Source organism: Alligator mississippiensis, chromosome 3, assembly GCF_030867095.1.
Source record: "Alligator mississippiensis isolate rAllMis1 chromosome 3, rAllMis1, whole genome shotgun sequence".
Lineage (NCBI taxonomy): Eukaryota > Metazoa > Chordata > Crocodylia > Alligatoridae > Alligator > Alligator mississippiensis.
Genome location: NC_081826.1, coordinates 279,302,811 through 279,318,592, shown reverse-complemented (window position 1 = coordinate 279,318,592; position 15,782 = coordinate 279,302,811). Strand labels below are relative to the sequence as shown.

Genomic DNA, 15,782 nt, shown 5'->3' with positions numbered 1-15,782 from the left:
CAATATTCAGTTGAAACTGCAAGTAAAGTTAAGGGAGAAATTTATTTGAGTGTCAAGAATTAGGAGAGGACAGCTAGGCTATTATTCTTACTCCTATGAAAAAGCAAAATTTAGTTTTTATTGAAAGATAGAGATGGTAACTATCCCATGTGAAAGATCGTAATACTACAAGCTTACTAGCTGGCCACTATGGGAGGGCAATAATTCAGTACCAATGAAACAAACACACTAGCTCTTGTATAACCCAAGATTTCTTTAGGTCTCCCCTTCAGGCTGCCTACAAGACAGATTTGAAAAGCAGTATAACTATAGGTAAGGTTCTAGCCTGTTATATAAATAATTTTAAGATTTTGGAGCAAAGTATGGAAAAGCCATAAGCTATGTTGCTATACAACTGCATTTTAGACACTTATAGTGCTCCTGTCACTTCCGGCAAGCAGAGCAAGATAACAGTCTTACCTCTTCTGATTAATTCTTTTCCTTCATCAATTAAGTCAGAAGTCATTTCACTGTCTCCCATGAACTGCTGGAATCCCAGAAGATTCAGACAGCGAGTTCCTAAACTGGGAGAAAGAAGAGGATAACTCTTTTAATTCAGAACAGGGTTTGGCAATTTCCTTTCTAGTTTGGATTATCAATATGCATTGAGGATCAGATAATTCTACATTTACAGCACTTACACATTTTCACAAAGTGAGAATTCAAAACACAAGACAGGTACATCAAGCCATTCCAGGAACAATGCATGCATTAGGCTATAAAAGCCTTCTAAATTACATTAAAATCAGAAATGTGCATTGAAATGAAAGCATGTTTATATGAGAAGTGTTCCCTTTTACTAGGATTATACTGTATTTACACAAATCTCAGATGACCCCCCAATAATTAGATTCTGTATATGAAAATTTTATAAATTTGTTCTAATTTTCCAGGTATGTAATCCAATTACCAGAGAACTGTTTTAAGTTCATCCATCCCCACTACTACAGCAGGGAAAAGTGTCTGCCCCCCCCCCCCAACTACTCACTCCCTCACAGACTTTCTGCCCTCCCACCCCCAGCTGCCCAGTCTCTGCTTCTTTCCCCACCCCCAGGCTCTGCCTCTTCTGCCCCTGATCCCCAAAACCTTTGCCTCCTCCCCTTTACTGTCAGATGCTGCTCAGGCTCTATTCCCTCCTGAGTCACAGAGCGTAGCACGAGCCAGGCCACACAGTAGGGGACAGAGTTTCCATGTGGTCTGTGCCCAGGAGGGAATCCAGCATAAGCTGGAGCCAAGCTGCACTTGACAGTGAAGTGGGGAGGTGGGGGGCAGGGGAGGAGAATGCGGCCAGAAGCTGCAGAGACCAAATGGGGGTGTGATTCTAGCTCCAACCAGGCTCAGGGCCAGAGCCAGAGATGCAGCAGCTCCCTGCTTCCTCCCCTCCCACTTTGTATGCAAAGCTAGGACTAGGGGCAGACCTCAGCTTAGATTCAAATAAATACAATATATAAAACTCTTAAAACAGAGTAAGGTCCTTACATTTATAGCATGATTAACATGTTAATCTGAGCATAAATAAATGTCTTGCCATACATTCAGCCAATAAAATGGGAAACTAGCAGCAAACCTGTTCCAAATACAGGATATCCTTAAGGCATGTTGAAAACCAGCCCAAAATGAATATGTGACACCTGGGGCTGCTTCATGCCAGATCACATTGCCCATGCTGACAATCAGCTGATTGTAGGCATTGGGAGGGGGGCAGCTCCAGCCCAGATGGAGACCCCAGGCTACTTTAGTCCCCAAGATGATGATCTGCCCCAGCTAAAACCATTTTTGTTCTCTTTTCAAGGGGACAAGTGCTGATCTTTGGTCTTATCACTGCACCTGATTTGCTTTCAAGTATATTTCACTATTATTTATGCTGCAAAATATTTTATTTTTTTTTTAATCTGAAATTTGTTTAGTCCAGCAGTCAAACAAGAGATTTCTTTTACTTAAAAGAATTGTTGTAATCTGGGTGAATTGTTGTGATCTGGACTGAAACTGTTCTAGTCTGAAGAACAGATATGCACCCCTGGCAACAGAGAGGAAGGAGCACATTCTATTGGAGGAGGAGGACAGGCCAGACCTCACCAAGTTGGAAAGGATCGAGACAACCACCACCAAGAAGAAACCAAGGATGCACCTGCCCCTGCTTGGGTGGTGGTGGTTGCAGACTCCCTTTTGTGGGGGACGAAGGGAGCCATCTGCCGACCTGACCTGTTGTCTCGGGAAGTCTGCTGCTTGCCCAAAGCCTGGATCCGGGATGTCATGGAGGGATTACTCACTCATCCTGCCTTCTGACTACTACCCTGGGCTGCTCATCCATGTGGGCACCAACAATATTGCCAGGGGAGACCCTGAGTGGATCAAAAGTGACTATGGGGCTCTGGGCACCCAGGTGAAAGGAATGGAGGCTCAGGTCATGTTCTCTTTAATCCTTCTGGTCAAGGGAAAGGGCCCAGGCAGGAGCAGGTGCATCCTGCAGATCAATACCTGGCTGTGCAGGTAGTGTTACCAGCCGGGATTTGACTTCTTCGGCTGTGGGATGTTCTTCAAATAAAGATTGCTAGGAAGAGATGGGATCCACCTGACAAAGAGAGGGAAGAGCATCTTCGCAGACCGCCTTGCTAACCTAGTGAGAAGGGTTATAAACTAGGTTTGCCACAGGATGGAGACCAAAGCCCTGAGGTAAGTGGGGAAGTAGGTGACCTGAAGGAAGAGCAAGCAGGAGTAGGCAACAGGGGAGGTGCTCTCATACTTCCTGAGAAATCAGGGCAATCAACTAGTTACCTCAGGTGCCTGTACACAGATGCAGAGACCTTGAGAAATGAGCAGGAAAAATTGAAGTCCTTGTACAGTCATGGCACTTTGACATGATTGGAATAACAGAGACTTGGTGGGAGCTTGCATGACTGACGCACTGTCATGGAAGGCTACAAACTGTTCAGAAAAGACTGGCAAGGAAGAAGATGAGGAGTTGAACTTTATGTAAAAGAGCCTTATGATTGCTCAGAGCTCCAGTATGAAACTGGAGATAGGCCTGTTGAGTGTTTCTGGGTTAAGGTTAGAGGGGTAAGCAACAAGGGTGATGTTGTGGTGGGGTCTGCTATAGGCCACCAGACCAGGAGAATGAGGTAGATGAGGCATTCTTCAAACAGCTAGTGGAAGTTTCCCAATCACAAGCCCTGGTTCTCATGGGGGACTTCAATCACCCTGACATCTGCTAGAAGAACAATACAGCAGTGCACAGGCAATACAGGAAGGTTTGGGAGAGCTTTGGGGACAACTTCCTGGTTCAAGTGCTGGAGCAGTCAACTAGGGGCCAGGCTCTTCTTGACCTGCTGCTCACAAACAGGGAAGAATTGGTGAGGAATGTAGTAGTCGATGGCAACTTGGGCAGCAGCGACCATGAAATAATTGAGTTCAGGATCCTGAAGAAAGGAAGGATGGAGAGCAACAGAGGAAGGACCCTGGACTTCAGAAAAGCAGACTTCAGCTCGCTCGGGGAACTCATGGGCAGGATCCCCTGGGAAGCCAGACTGAGGGAGAGAAGAGTCCAGGAGAGCTGGCTGTACTTCAAAGAAGCCTTACTGAGAGTGCAGGAACAAACCATCCTGATGCGCGGGAAGACTAGCAAGTATGGCAGAATACCAGCTTGCTTTAGCAGGGAACCCTTCAGTAAACTAAATGACAAAAAGGAAGCTTATAAGTGGAAGCTTGGACAAATAAATAGGGAGGAGTATAAAAGCACTGCTCAGTTATGCAGGGATGAAGTCAGGACGGCCAAAGCGCAACTGGAGCTGCAGGTAGCAAGGGACATGAAAGGTAACAAGAGTTTTTACAAGTATGACGGTAGCAAGAGGAGGATCAGGGAAAGTGTGGGTCCCTTACTGAATGGGGATGGCAACCTTGTGACAGAGAATGCAGAAAAGGCTGAAGTACTCAGTGCCTTTTTCACTTTAGTCTTCACAGGCAAGGTCAGCTCCCAGACTATTGCATCAGGCAGCACAGTTTAGGGAGGGGGTAAGCAGCCAACAGTGGCGAAAGAACAAGTTAGGGACTATTTAGAAAAGCTGGACAGGATGCACCCAAGGGTGCTGAGGGAGTTGGCAGATGAGACTGCAGAACCATCAGCCATGATCACTGAAAACTCATGGCTATCAGGAGAGGTCCTGGATGACTGGAAAAGGGCAACATAGTGCCCATACTTAAGAAAGGGGAAAAGGAGGATCCAGGGAACTATAGAACAGTCAGCCTCACTTCAGTCCCTGGAAAAATCATGGAGCAGATCCTCAAGAAATCCATTTCTAAGCACTTGGAGAAGAGGGTTATTAGGAATAGTCAGCATAGATTCACCAAGGGCAAGTCATGCCTGATCCACCTGATTGCCTTCTATAATAAGGTGACTGGCTCTGTAGATGCAGGGAGACCAGTGGATGTGGTCTATTGATTTTAGATAGGTTTTTTATATGGTCTCCCACAGCATTCTCACAGGCAAGCTAAGGGAGTACAGGCTGGATGAATGAACCGTAAAATAGACAGAAATCTGGCTGGAGCATTGGGGTCAGAGGTTACTAATCAATGGCTCGATGTACAGTTGGCAGCCAGTATCAAGTAGAGGGCCCCAGGGGGTTGGTCCTGGGACTGGTTTTGTTCAATGTCTTCATTAATGACCTGGAAGATGGCACAGAGTGCACCCACAGGAAGTTTACAGATGACACCAAGCTGGGGGGAGTAGTAGATACACTGGAGGGTAGGGCTAGAATTCAGAGGGCCGGGCTAAAAATAATTTCATGAGGTTCAACAAGGACAAGTGCAGAGTCCTGCACTTAGGATATATTGAGTTGCAACAGTAGGAGTGTTGCCAGCAGGTCAAGGGAAGTGATTACTCCCTGCTCTTCAGGACTGGTGAGGCTGCATTTGGAGTACTTGGTTTTGGGTCCCTCACTACAGAAAGGATGTGGACAAATTGGAGAGGGTCCAACAGAGGGGCAACAAAAATGGTGAGGGGGCTGAGGGACATGGCTTATGAGGAGAGGCTGAGGAAACTGGTCTTATTTAGTTTAGAGAAGAGAAAACTGAGAGGGGATTTAATAGCAGCCTTCAACTACCTACAGGGTGGTTCCAAAGAGGATCGAGCTAGACTGTTCTGAGTGGCAGCAGCTCAAAGAACAAGGAGCAGTGGTCTCAAGTTGCAGCAAGGGAAGTTTAAGTTAGATATTAGGAAGAATTTTCTTACTAGGAGGGTTCAGGCAACCCCTACTTTGTGCTCTTAATTGGTTCCTAAAAAAACGAGCGTTAAGCAAAACTGAAAGTATTTGATGACCTGAGATGGTGACTGCAAGTGTTTTTAATGACCCACGATGGTGACTGCAAGTGTTATAACGAAACTCACTGAGCACTAAGTGAAATCAGGTATCAATTTCAAATAAGCATTACAGCGAAATAGTGCTAAGTGAAACAGTGTTAAGCAGGGGTTGCCTGTAGCAAAACACTGGAACAGGTTACCCAGAGAGGTGGTGGAATCTCTATCCTTGGAGGTTTTTAAGACCACACTAGACAAAGCCTTGGCTGGGATGATCTAGTTAGGGATGGTCCTGCTTTGAGCAGGGGGTTGGACTAGATGACCTCCTGAGGTCCCTTCCAACCCTAACTTTCTATGATTCTATGAAACATTCAGCTTCTTATGCATTCTAAATGCAAAATTTTAGATCAAAGTTTCTTCCTTTCTTCCTGAACAGCCTTAAAACAACCAACACTCCCTTTTCTTCTCCCAACTGGTTGAACAAGTTGCTTTAAAATGTAAAGAATGCTTTCTGGGGGCTGGTCTTCCTGGCCACTGACCTCCCCTAATTCAACATTCACCTTACAGGCCATATCTACCTTTAGTAGATATATTACTACCAATAATTGGTAGTAATATATTATTTTATTAGTAATTATATTATTATATATAATTGGTAGTAATAATTGATAATACTACCAAGTATTGAGTAAAAGTCACTTTTCTCTTTAAAAAACCAAACAAACCCAGAACAGACACTTGATGGTGCACACATGTTTTTGCAAAGTTACTGCTGGAACTTTTTTCCTCCCTTCACCATAGCAATTTTTGCAGTCTCTTCATAGTGCCTTGTCAGAAAACAAATTGAGACTAGTCTGGGCTGGGTCCTATTTTTGGTGCCTTTACTGAGGCCTATAACAAGATTGCGCAATCTAATAATGCAATCTAATAATGCATCATGAACTATATTCTAGTGACAGACAATTTTACATATGCAACCTATAAACAAATGGAAATGTAGAGATTAGAGGGCTGAAACACCATGTGCTACAAGCCTTCCAAATAAATGCTAATCAATTTAGAAAACTTGCCAATCAAAACAAGTGTATTAGAGAAGGTTTGATGTTCTCAAACTCTGCTAACACTGCTTAGTATATTAGATGGTCATACCAGAAATATAACTCCCAGCTTATGAAATCCAATCTTCAACTAATGGAAACGAGATTTTCCACTACAGTTGAAGCAGCATAGATCCCCAAAAATCTAAGAAGGAAATTTAATGGAAAAATTCAGCCAGCCATCAGCGTTAAGAGTATTTCTGCCTAAAATGTACAGATACTACAATGTTAAACTAGTTGAAAACACTGAAGATGAAGTCAATGCAACATCTCAAAGGTTGGGAGAAAAGTTTTACATTGTGAAATTAGTGGTGTTCAAATAACCAAAAAATGCATATGTTTAGAGGAGTGAATAACTCACCTGAAGTAAGTGGCAATACAGAGAATGACAACCAGCATGGGATAGTATATATAAAATCCATCTGCAATGAAGGATAACACTTGCATAGAGCCCATTATCTGAAAAGAAAAAGATGCATTAATATTAAAGCAAGATCTCAATATTTCTAGTCTTTTTGTGTATTCACATTTCTCATATTTCCACTTTTACTGCCAGCTTCATTACAGTCAGGTCTACATTCACTATACATCTACCTACATGTGTGTAATAACTCATTAAATCACCTTCTACTCAGCATTTATCAATAAATTGTCAGTGCACCACATTACCACAGCACTGGTCAAAAGATACTTGGGTAGGCATCTTTGTATTAAATCTATATAAAACCTCACAATTTATTCTTACTACAGATTACCACCAGAATTGGTAATTCTGTTAATATCAAACCGTTAAGGTGTTCAATAAATATCTACTTTAAAGAGAAAAAGTTGAGACTGAAAACTAAGCATAAAACTATATTGTTCATGTATAAATGCAATCATTACATACAAGTTAAAAAAGTAACTTTGCACTTTTCAGTTAGCTTAGGACAGGGGTGCTCAACCCCTGCTCATCAGGGGTGCCTGATCCAGTGCCCTGGCCTGTGGGGCTCCCCATCAGTCCAGAAATTTGGTGGTGGGAGAGTGGTGGCACTGCTTCCTCCGGCCAAAATTCTAGGCCCATGGGAAGCTCTGGGCCCTGCACACTGGAACCAGGCACCTGATCCCAGCGTACAGGGTCACGTGGGGGCAATGCCAATCCCTTGTGTCCCGAGTATAGGATCCCTCAAGGCTCTGTCCTTGGGCCTATACTATTCAACATCTTCATTAATGATGTGGACATTGGTATCAGAAGCAGATTGCCCAAGTTCGCCGACAACACCAAACTGTGGGATAAAACGGCCACACTTGAAGACAGGAGGGAGATCCAGGCTGACCACAACAGGCTCAGGAAATGAGAACCTGATGGTGTTTAACACCGAAAAATGCAAGGTTCTCCACCTTGGGAAGAAAAATCTGCAGCATGCTTATAGGCTCGACAGTGCTATGCTGGCTAGCACTACGGACAAAAGGGACTTGGGGGTCATGACTGACCACAAGATGAACATGAGCCTTCAATGTGATGCTGCTGCTAGGAGCAAAACACTGGCTTACATCCACAGATCCTTCTCAAGCAAATCCCGGGACGTCATTCTCCCGTTGTACTCGGCCTGGGCGAGGCCGCAGCTGGAGTACTGCGTCCAGTTTTGGGCTCCACAATTCAAAAAGGATGTGGAGAAGCTTGAGAGAGTCCAGAGAAGAGCCACGCACATGATCAGAGGTCAAGAAAACAGACCTTATGAAGAAAGGCTGAGAGCCATGGGACTCTTCAACCTGGAAAAACGCAGGCTCAGGGGTGATCTGGTGGCCACCTATAAGTTTATCGGGGTGTTCACCAGGATCTGGGGGAACGTTTGCTCACCAGAGCACGCCAAGGGATGACAAAGTCAAGAGGTCACAAACTCCTCCAACACTGTTTCAGGCTAGACGTAAGAAAGAACTTCTTTACTGTCCGAGCCCCCAAGGTTTGGAATAGACTGCTGCCAGAGGTGGTTCAAGCACTTACTTTGAACACCTTCAAGAGACATTTGGATGTTTATCTTGCTGAGATCCTGTGACCCCTGCTGACTCCCTGCCCCTTCGGCCAGGGGCTGGACTTAATGATCTTCTGAGGTCCCTTCCAGCCCTAATGTCTATGAAAGCCCAGCACACACGGCTCTGTGAGCCCCATGGACTAACCCCAGCCCACTCATCTGGCCCAGGGTGCCAAAGAGTTGAGCACCACTGGTCAAAAACATTCTCATAATCTATAGACTAAAAATGGAGCCAGAGCCTGATTGCTAATGATTTACAATCAGTAGCTTTCTCTTGCCTAATGAATGAGTCTGGACAATAGTTTTCAGCCTGTCTCCATGGAAGTCAAGGAAGCAAATCAAGTGATACTCTTAATATAAGTATTTCACATTAATATATTTTGTTATTATTGAACTATTTTGTAGCATAAAAATTTCTCTTTCTATACCTACCGATGTATATGCAGTTACTTGAGTGTTTTTGTGAGAGATTGATGAATCCATGTGAGTCAAACCCAAGAAATTCAGACACAGTGGTGGAGTAAGACGGCAAAATAACCTGTATGAATTGAATTTAATAGCAACTTTTAAACAATTTCCCCATTTAGAAGATGTGTTAAGAAAAATACAGCACAACTAGGAATAAGATTGCTTGAAAGGCAAACTGAAAATACATTTTATCTCCACCTGATTGATGAGGGTTATACTCTCACCATTAAAAATGCTATTATTTGAAATGCTCTCACAAACAATATATACTTACATGCCACTGAAAAGGAGACTGTATGCATCCGTTTGATGGTGGGAAGCTAAGTAATAATAATTAAACACACGGATCCGGAAGACAGTAGAGTAAACACAGATACTTAAGAAGAAGATGGTAAGGAAGCAAGCCATCTAAAAGACAAAAATATTCCTTTTACTTTTACTTCTACAACTTAAAATTCAATGCAATTTCAAGGTAATTACAAGACTTAGAATACAGCAATAAATAAATAGAAATCAATTCTCAATATATATAATTTGTCATGGTATTTTAATACAACCAATGCATATAAAGTATTTCTAAAAAAATTAATTTCCAGTTTGACATTAAGTATAGAAGCCTTTTAAAAAAAATAAAAATGGCAACAGCATGAAGTACGTTTTTAAAAAGCTAAATGCTGTCCCAATTAACACCATTACTATTCAAACATACTAGGAATATGCATTTGCTGGTGTAAGCAAACTGTTTCTAAATACAACTAGATAATGGGGATGAACTAAAATAGAAAAAATCATATCTTTAAAATGTATTCTGTTTTATTAGCAGGCTCCAAATTTGGAGCTCAGTTCCCATTTTGTGTGTTCTCTTAAGCCAACCATACATCTTAAAACTATGGATTGGCCATTCGGAGGCAGAGGTCTGCATACATGGAAGCTCAGAAAAACAAATGGAAAATAAATCAGTCCAAGGAACAGAGACTGAGGAGGCTACACGTCACACCTCCAACCCATGACCTCAGAACAAACACAAGTTCCATTTCTGTTTCAGATAACAGTGCCTCACTAAACTGGATCAGACCCTGGTGTACACCACAAGAGGGCAATTTCTCTTGCACAGGGCTGCATATCTTAAAGAGCACCTGTAATTCACATTCACGGTTAATTTAAGGGACAGTAGTTTACAAGTGCTGATTTCAATGTAGTCTCAGTCACTACCACTATGGCAGGGATTTAAAACAAACAAACAAACAAACAAACAAACAAACAAACAAACCAAAAGAATAACATTGGTAGATGATCAAACTCAAACCTTACCTCTATATAAATATAGTTGTATGTTCTTTCTGCCAGTTGTATAAACACTGCAAACAGGGACAAAACAGGCCTAGTGCTGAAAAATGTGCACTCTGACCATACAACAATTATAGAGAAAGCAGCCAAAACAATGGCAAGAATCCTGCAAAACCATGGTCGCAGGAGACACTCCCAGTACCACTCTAGAAAAAGAAAAAAACCCCCCGAAGATTAGTGAAGAGAAACAGGAAAAATGGAATTTTCTAAAATATTATTTCAAAGTAGCATTGCTAATGTGCAGCCCCTGCTAGGCCTAAAGAATCCAAAGTAGCACATGAGCACTAGCAAGTGTGGAACTGTGGGGATCATCATTTGAATACACCGCTCCTGTTTCACAAATAATAACTTCGCACAATGCAAGTAAAATATGCAAAAAATATATACAAATTTCAGGTACCATCCAATTTTTAATATAAAACATTAAAATAAACTTGGTTAGAGATGAGGAAGAGAGACAAAGTCTAAGATTCTGAAGTTAAGCTGTCATCTAGGAATAAGACAGTATAAGTGGAATCATTAAACAGTGTGTCAGTGCTTCCAGGAAAACAGCTGTCTATTTTAATTATTCAACTACAAAGATAGGAGGGCATTTAAAAAAGTAATGGAACTGTCAAATGAAATAATTTCGTGTGCAATGTGGTGTTTTACTGGACCATGTCAATTCTCTACATAGTTGTAAACAACAGGTATGTTCAAAGATCCTACCAGGGATCCCCACTGTTGGGTACTTAAAAACATTTTGTGCCCAATGAGTTTGGATTTCAAAATTGATGTTAAGTTTCTGAAATACCCTTGTACTCTCTCAGACATGAGCACACTATGGTGATATGATCCAAAGAATTCCTTAAGAGCATGGGACTTTTGCTAGTTCAGACATACCAACAGTCGGCGTGTAGAAGTATTGCACAATTCTGTTTTCAGGTTCCTGGGATTGAAAAGTATGTACAAACTGACGAGTTGCACTGGTTTCATTTTTTGCCACATCCTCTAGATAGAATGCTTGTTCTAAAAGAATTTGCCACTGGACTTGTGTACGACGGTGCCTCTGAACTGAATAAATCACCTACGGTAAAAAGAACATTAAGTTCCATTTTGTAACATACTTGATCCAGGAAGTAAGAGGGGAAAAATTAGGAAATACATACTACACTGCTTACACAATCACATGAGTATAAAGATTAATTCCATGTATTTGCTTATCTTTATGAAAAATAGACGTATGACAAAATACTGCCAAACTAAGTACTTCACTTCTCTAGCACTTCCACCATATTCTATCAGTTAATTTCTTATGCTTTCGCTACAATTTTTTTTTTAAGGTTCTTTATGGAAGTCATACAGTGTTATGTATAATCACAAGCACCAACAACATGCTTCAGTGTATCTAGGCAGGAACTTAGGACTGGAAGAGGTCTCCTGGGCCACCAAGCTCAGTCCCTGGAACTTGCAGACAATCATCAACCCTAGAAATCCCCATGACTGCCAGTACAAAGCCTCACAAAACTCCTCCCGCAAGTCTGTATGAACTGATGTTCAGATATTTGTATGCAGTTGTTACTGCTGTAAGAGCAGAAGGAACAGATAATGAAATTAAATAAATGTTTTGTTTGCAGCTGCAACCAAAAAAATTGCATAGAAAACACAGAATGATCTCAGTGCATTTGAACTTAAAATAAAGCAGTCTTAAGTGACTACCCAAACAAGAGAAATGATGTAACCATACACTTATCAAGATACCTGTTTGTGAAGTTTGACCAGACTTTTCTCACTCGGATAACTGTTCTGCTTTTCATCAAAGTCTTCATAGTCATCCATGTTCCTGCCCATTCTTTCTTGATACTCAGTAGGACACTAAGAGTACAAGAATTGATAAGGTATACCTTTTATAAAAAGAAGTTTACCATAAAGATACCCAAAACATTTAGTTTTGCACACCTGATCTAACTGAAGTACATTTCAGTTAGGATACTAAATATTTTTCACTCTTTGAGCGTTCTTACACATGACTCAGGGGTGGCTGGGAGGGGTGGCGCTTTAATTAAAGCACCTGCAGCGTCTTGTGCATTAGCATCCCCGTGCTACAAAACGGCAGCGGGGACGCTTTAACTAAAGCTCATTCAATGAGCTTTAGTTAAAGTGCTCCCATCGCCATTTTGAAGCACGGGGATGCGGATAACACGAGATGCGAAGGCTGGCTGGAGTGCACTAATTACAGCGTGTTAGAGCAGCCTTCTGGCATGCCTACAGGCATGCTTTAATTCTGCAAATTTTCACTTGCAGAAATGAAGTTAATTTCTTACATGCAATTGTTAAAAAAAATGTTGCATCTTGTTAGACAAAGATGGTTTTTACTCAAGTGTGTAACAATACGTTCAGAATAGGGTAAGATACATAAAAGTAAGAAGGAAAATCAACCTTTTCAGCCATCCTTCACATTATTTGTCTAGGTGGCTTAAATACAAAAAAAAAAGAAAACAGCAAGTTCTAACCACTAGTTCAAAATATGCTTATACAACTATATTCCAGGCATATTATTTCATACAAAATTTTTTAGACAGAATTAATACCTAACCATAAAAGCCTCAAGACTTAATAATGCTATAGTTTAAACATTTTGATTTATTCAATAAAAACCTTACTCCTGAACAAGGAGTCTTCAGAAGGCTAAAGGGCATTTTTTGACAACTGCAATGAAAATACAGTCTCTAAAATTTATGAATATTTGGTTACCTTTTTCAATATTGTATCAATACATTTTCTCAAAGGATGATTATACTTGATACTCTCATTTACTTTACGGACTTCCTGTTTAGAAAAAAAATTCAACGCATTAAAATGACATTTCAATACATAAAAGCAGCTAAAGCATTAGGGTGCAAGTTCCACATGGCTCAGCAGAGGTCTTTGCTCAGTGATTTCAGAAAAACATTGAAATTTAAGGCTGTTCAAGAAGTTCTAAGCATAGAACAAGTGATTTCTAAATATTCTTTCTAGCTTAGAAAGATTCATTAAACAAGCTAACAGTACGGTGTGTATTTGGAAAAATAAGCGTGTGGATGAAAAGCAGTTTTGCAGGCAGGAACATTGAAAGGAAATGCTTTGGGAATAACAAAAAGAAGTTTCATTCTGGCTTGATTTGTTTTGATTTTTAATATGATGTTTAATATGTCAGTATGTGGCTCCATGCATGATGATTACAAGTAGGACTGTCAATTGCGATTAACGCGTTAATTTGTTTTTGCGTTAATTTTTTTAATGCAAGTTAATTGCTGCTGGTGATGGGGGGGGGGGAAAAGCAGCCCCTCCCCCCTTGATGCCGCGTGCTTGCCTGTGCTGCAAAAGCAGCCCCTCTCCTGTCGCTGGTGCGTGCCTGCCTGGGCTGCTAGGAGAAAAGCAGCCTCTCCCCACTTGCTGCTGCCTGGCCACAGACGCTCACACCCACATGCCAGGCAGACCTACACACGTGTGCGCACCAGGCAAACCCCTCCCCACCCCCACACACACACGCGCACGCCAGGCAGATACACACACACACACACACACTGACCCCCCCCCCCCCCCCCCCCGGCAACACGCACACCAGGCAGACATCCCTCCTCCCCCCCACTGACCCAGACAAGCCAGGCAGGGTCCTGGGAGCAGACTCAGTAGCTGGATGCAGGTAAGTATATGGGGGTGGGGGGGTAGGGGTGACGGATGACGGGGTTGGAGGACCAGGTCTTGGGGACTGTCTAGGGTTTGTGTACTTGTGCGTACACACAAAAGTATTTATAATAAATTGGTATTCTATTATTGTTCAACTACGCAGCCCTAATTATAAGGCATGTAAGTGGCTAAGAATATATTGATTTTTATACTGGGATATAAAACTTGGAAGGGGCACAAAATGACCAATTAAAGCTTCCTCAAAGTTATATTAAAACATTTCTCAATATTCCAGTTGCCTTGGCATATTTATACCTTCCCACTTGTCTCTGGCTGCCTCATTTCTGAGGACATCATTTGGAGGATATCAATAGATAGATGGAAGGAGGAGTCAGTCACACTGGGTTACAGCTGATTTCAGTAAAAAAAAAAATGCAGGAATTCTCCTACTTTAGACTTGGTCAAAGAATATGGGGGCATAGTATGGAGTCAGAAACAAAAGCAGATTTTCTCCGATCTTACTGACAGTGCTCAAGATAATGAACCTTTCTAAAGAAATTTGAATAAAGTGCAATGCCTGCAACTGACACAATAAGAAATATGCAGATGAACTGGAAAGAATCTGGTGGAGAACAAAAAAGGGATAGAAAATAAGGCTCATGAGAAAATACTGAAGGAACTTGATTTGGTTATTCTATGCACAAGATAAAATTAAGGCTGGGAGGGAAGAGGAGGGGGAGTGGGAGGTCTTTCAATGCACAGAAGATTATGGAACAGAACTCATTTGTTCTCTATGGCTGCTAAGAGAAGGACAAAAATCACCATAACTTGCAGGAATTAGGCTAAATATTGGAAATTAGCTATAAGGTAGTAAAGTATTGGAAGACGCTACTTAAGGACGTTGTGGAAACTTTCACTGGGGATTAGTTTCGCTCACAAACAGGTTAGACAAACCAAAACAGGCAGGAATAAATGAGGGATGGTCTGGTTTCTTGGTCCTGATTCTGTGCAGGAGGCTGGACTTGAGGTCTTATCTAGTCTTAGATTGCTAAAGTTTCCAAATGAATTCACTCAAGGCTCTGGGCATCATCTGCTACTCTGGAGGAGAACTAAGTTCTGTGGATGTTTCACTCACATAACTTATAGAGATGTTTCAGGTTTCTCTCCAAAGCAGTGTCAACATTTTTGTTAGTATTCTCAGTCCTTACTGACTTTCAACTATAAAAGTTTCAATGAACGTGCTAGATCTTAGAAAGCTGTGACTAAGGTAGCCGAGAAATGGTGCGTTCCCTTCTAAACTATTTACTTACGTGTCAAATCTTTAAAATTGTAATGTGCCATGACACACACACGTTTATTCATCATTGGTATCATTAATCATATTCCAAATGTCGTAACTTTTGTTGTCACCCAGAGACAGGACCTCAAAAGAACAAACACTGACCAGTAATTTCTCCAGCTAGCAATGTTTCTTAGTCAAGCACCCAGGATTGAATATAGCAAGACATAAGCCTTATATATCTCCAATTCAGAAACTATAATATGAACAGAATTATCAGTTCTATACAATTATTTCTTTATTGCTGAAGTTTCTTCAAATTCACAGAATTAATTCTGTTATTTACCTCATCAACACACAAAAGCTTACTATGCTATATACATTTTCAGATACTTAAAATTTTAGATCATGGTTAGTAGAAAAATTCAGTAAACACTAGGTGGTAAGTTGGTTTATACAGCAGTAATTTGTTTTTTGCTCAAAGTCACAGAAAAATAGCAGGGCATAATTTTTATTTTTTTTGGGGGGGGGGAAGTATTTCATTGATTCACTCTTCAAAAGTAACACAGAAGTTAGAAATACATTGAGTCTTATTACAAGTT

The 15,782-nt window shown here is 41.4% G+C and overlaps 1 protein-coding gene across 2 annotated transcripts in view; it reads right to left on the bottom strand.

Moving 5' to 3' along the window:
- The window catches only part of LMBRD2 (LMBR1 domain containing 2), a 45,384-nt gene that overhangs the window by 12,003 nt on the left and 17,599 nt on the right, over nt 1-15,782 (bottom strand). For both annotated transcript variants that reach the window (XM_019495946.2, XM_019495947.2), the window contains exons 8-15: nt 12,987-13,061; nt 11,994-12,107; nt 11,136-11,319; nt 10,218-10,399; nt 9,181-9,314; nt 8,871-8,976; nt 6,788-6,885; nt 460-563 (exon numbers count right to left, since the gene is read on the bottom strand). In XM_019495946.2, the coding sequence (XP_019351491.1) occupies nt 460-563; nt 6,788-6,885; nt 8,871-8,976; nt 9,181-9,314; nt 10,218-10,399; nt 11,136-11,319; nt 11,994-12,107; nt 12,987-13,061 (997 nt within the window). The remainder of the gene's footprint in view (nt 1-459; nt 564-6,787; nt 6,886-8,870; nt 8,977-9,180; nt 9,315-10,217; nt 10,400-11,135; nt 11,320-11,993; nt 12,108-12,986; nt 13,062-15,782) is intronic.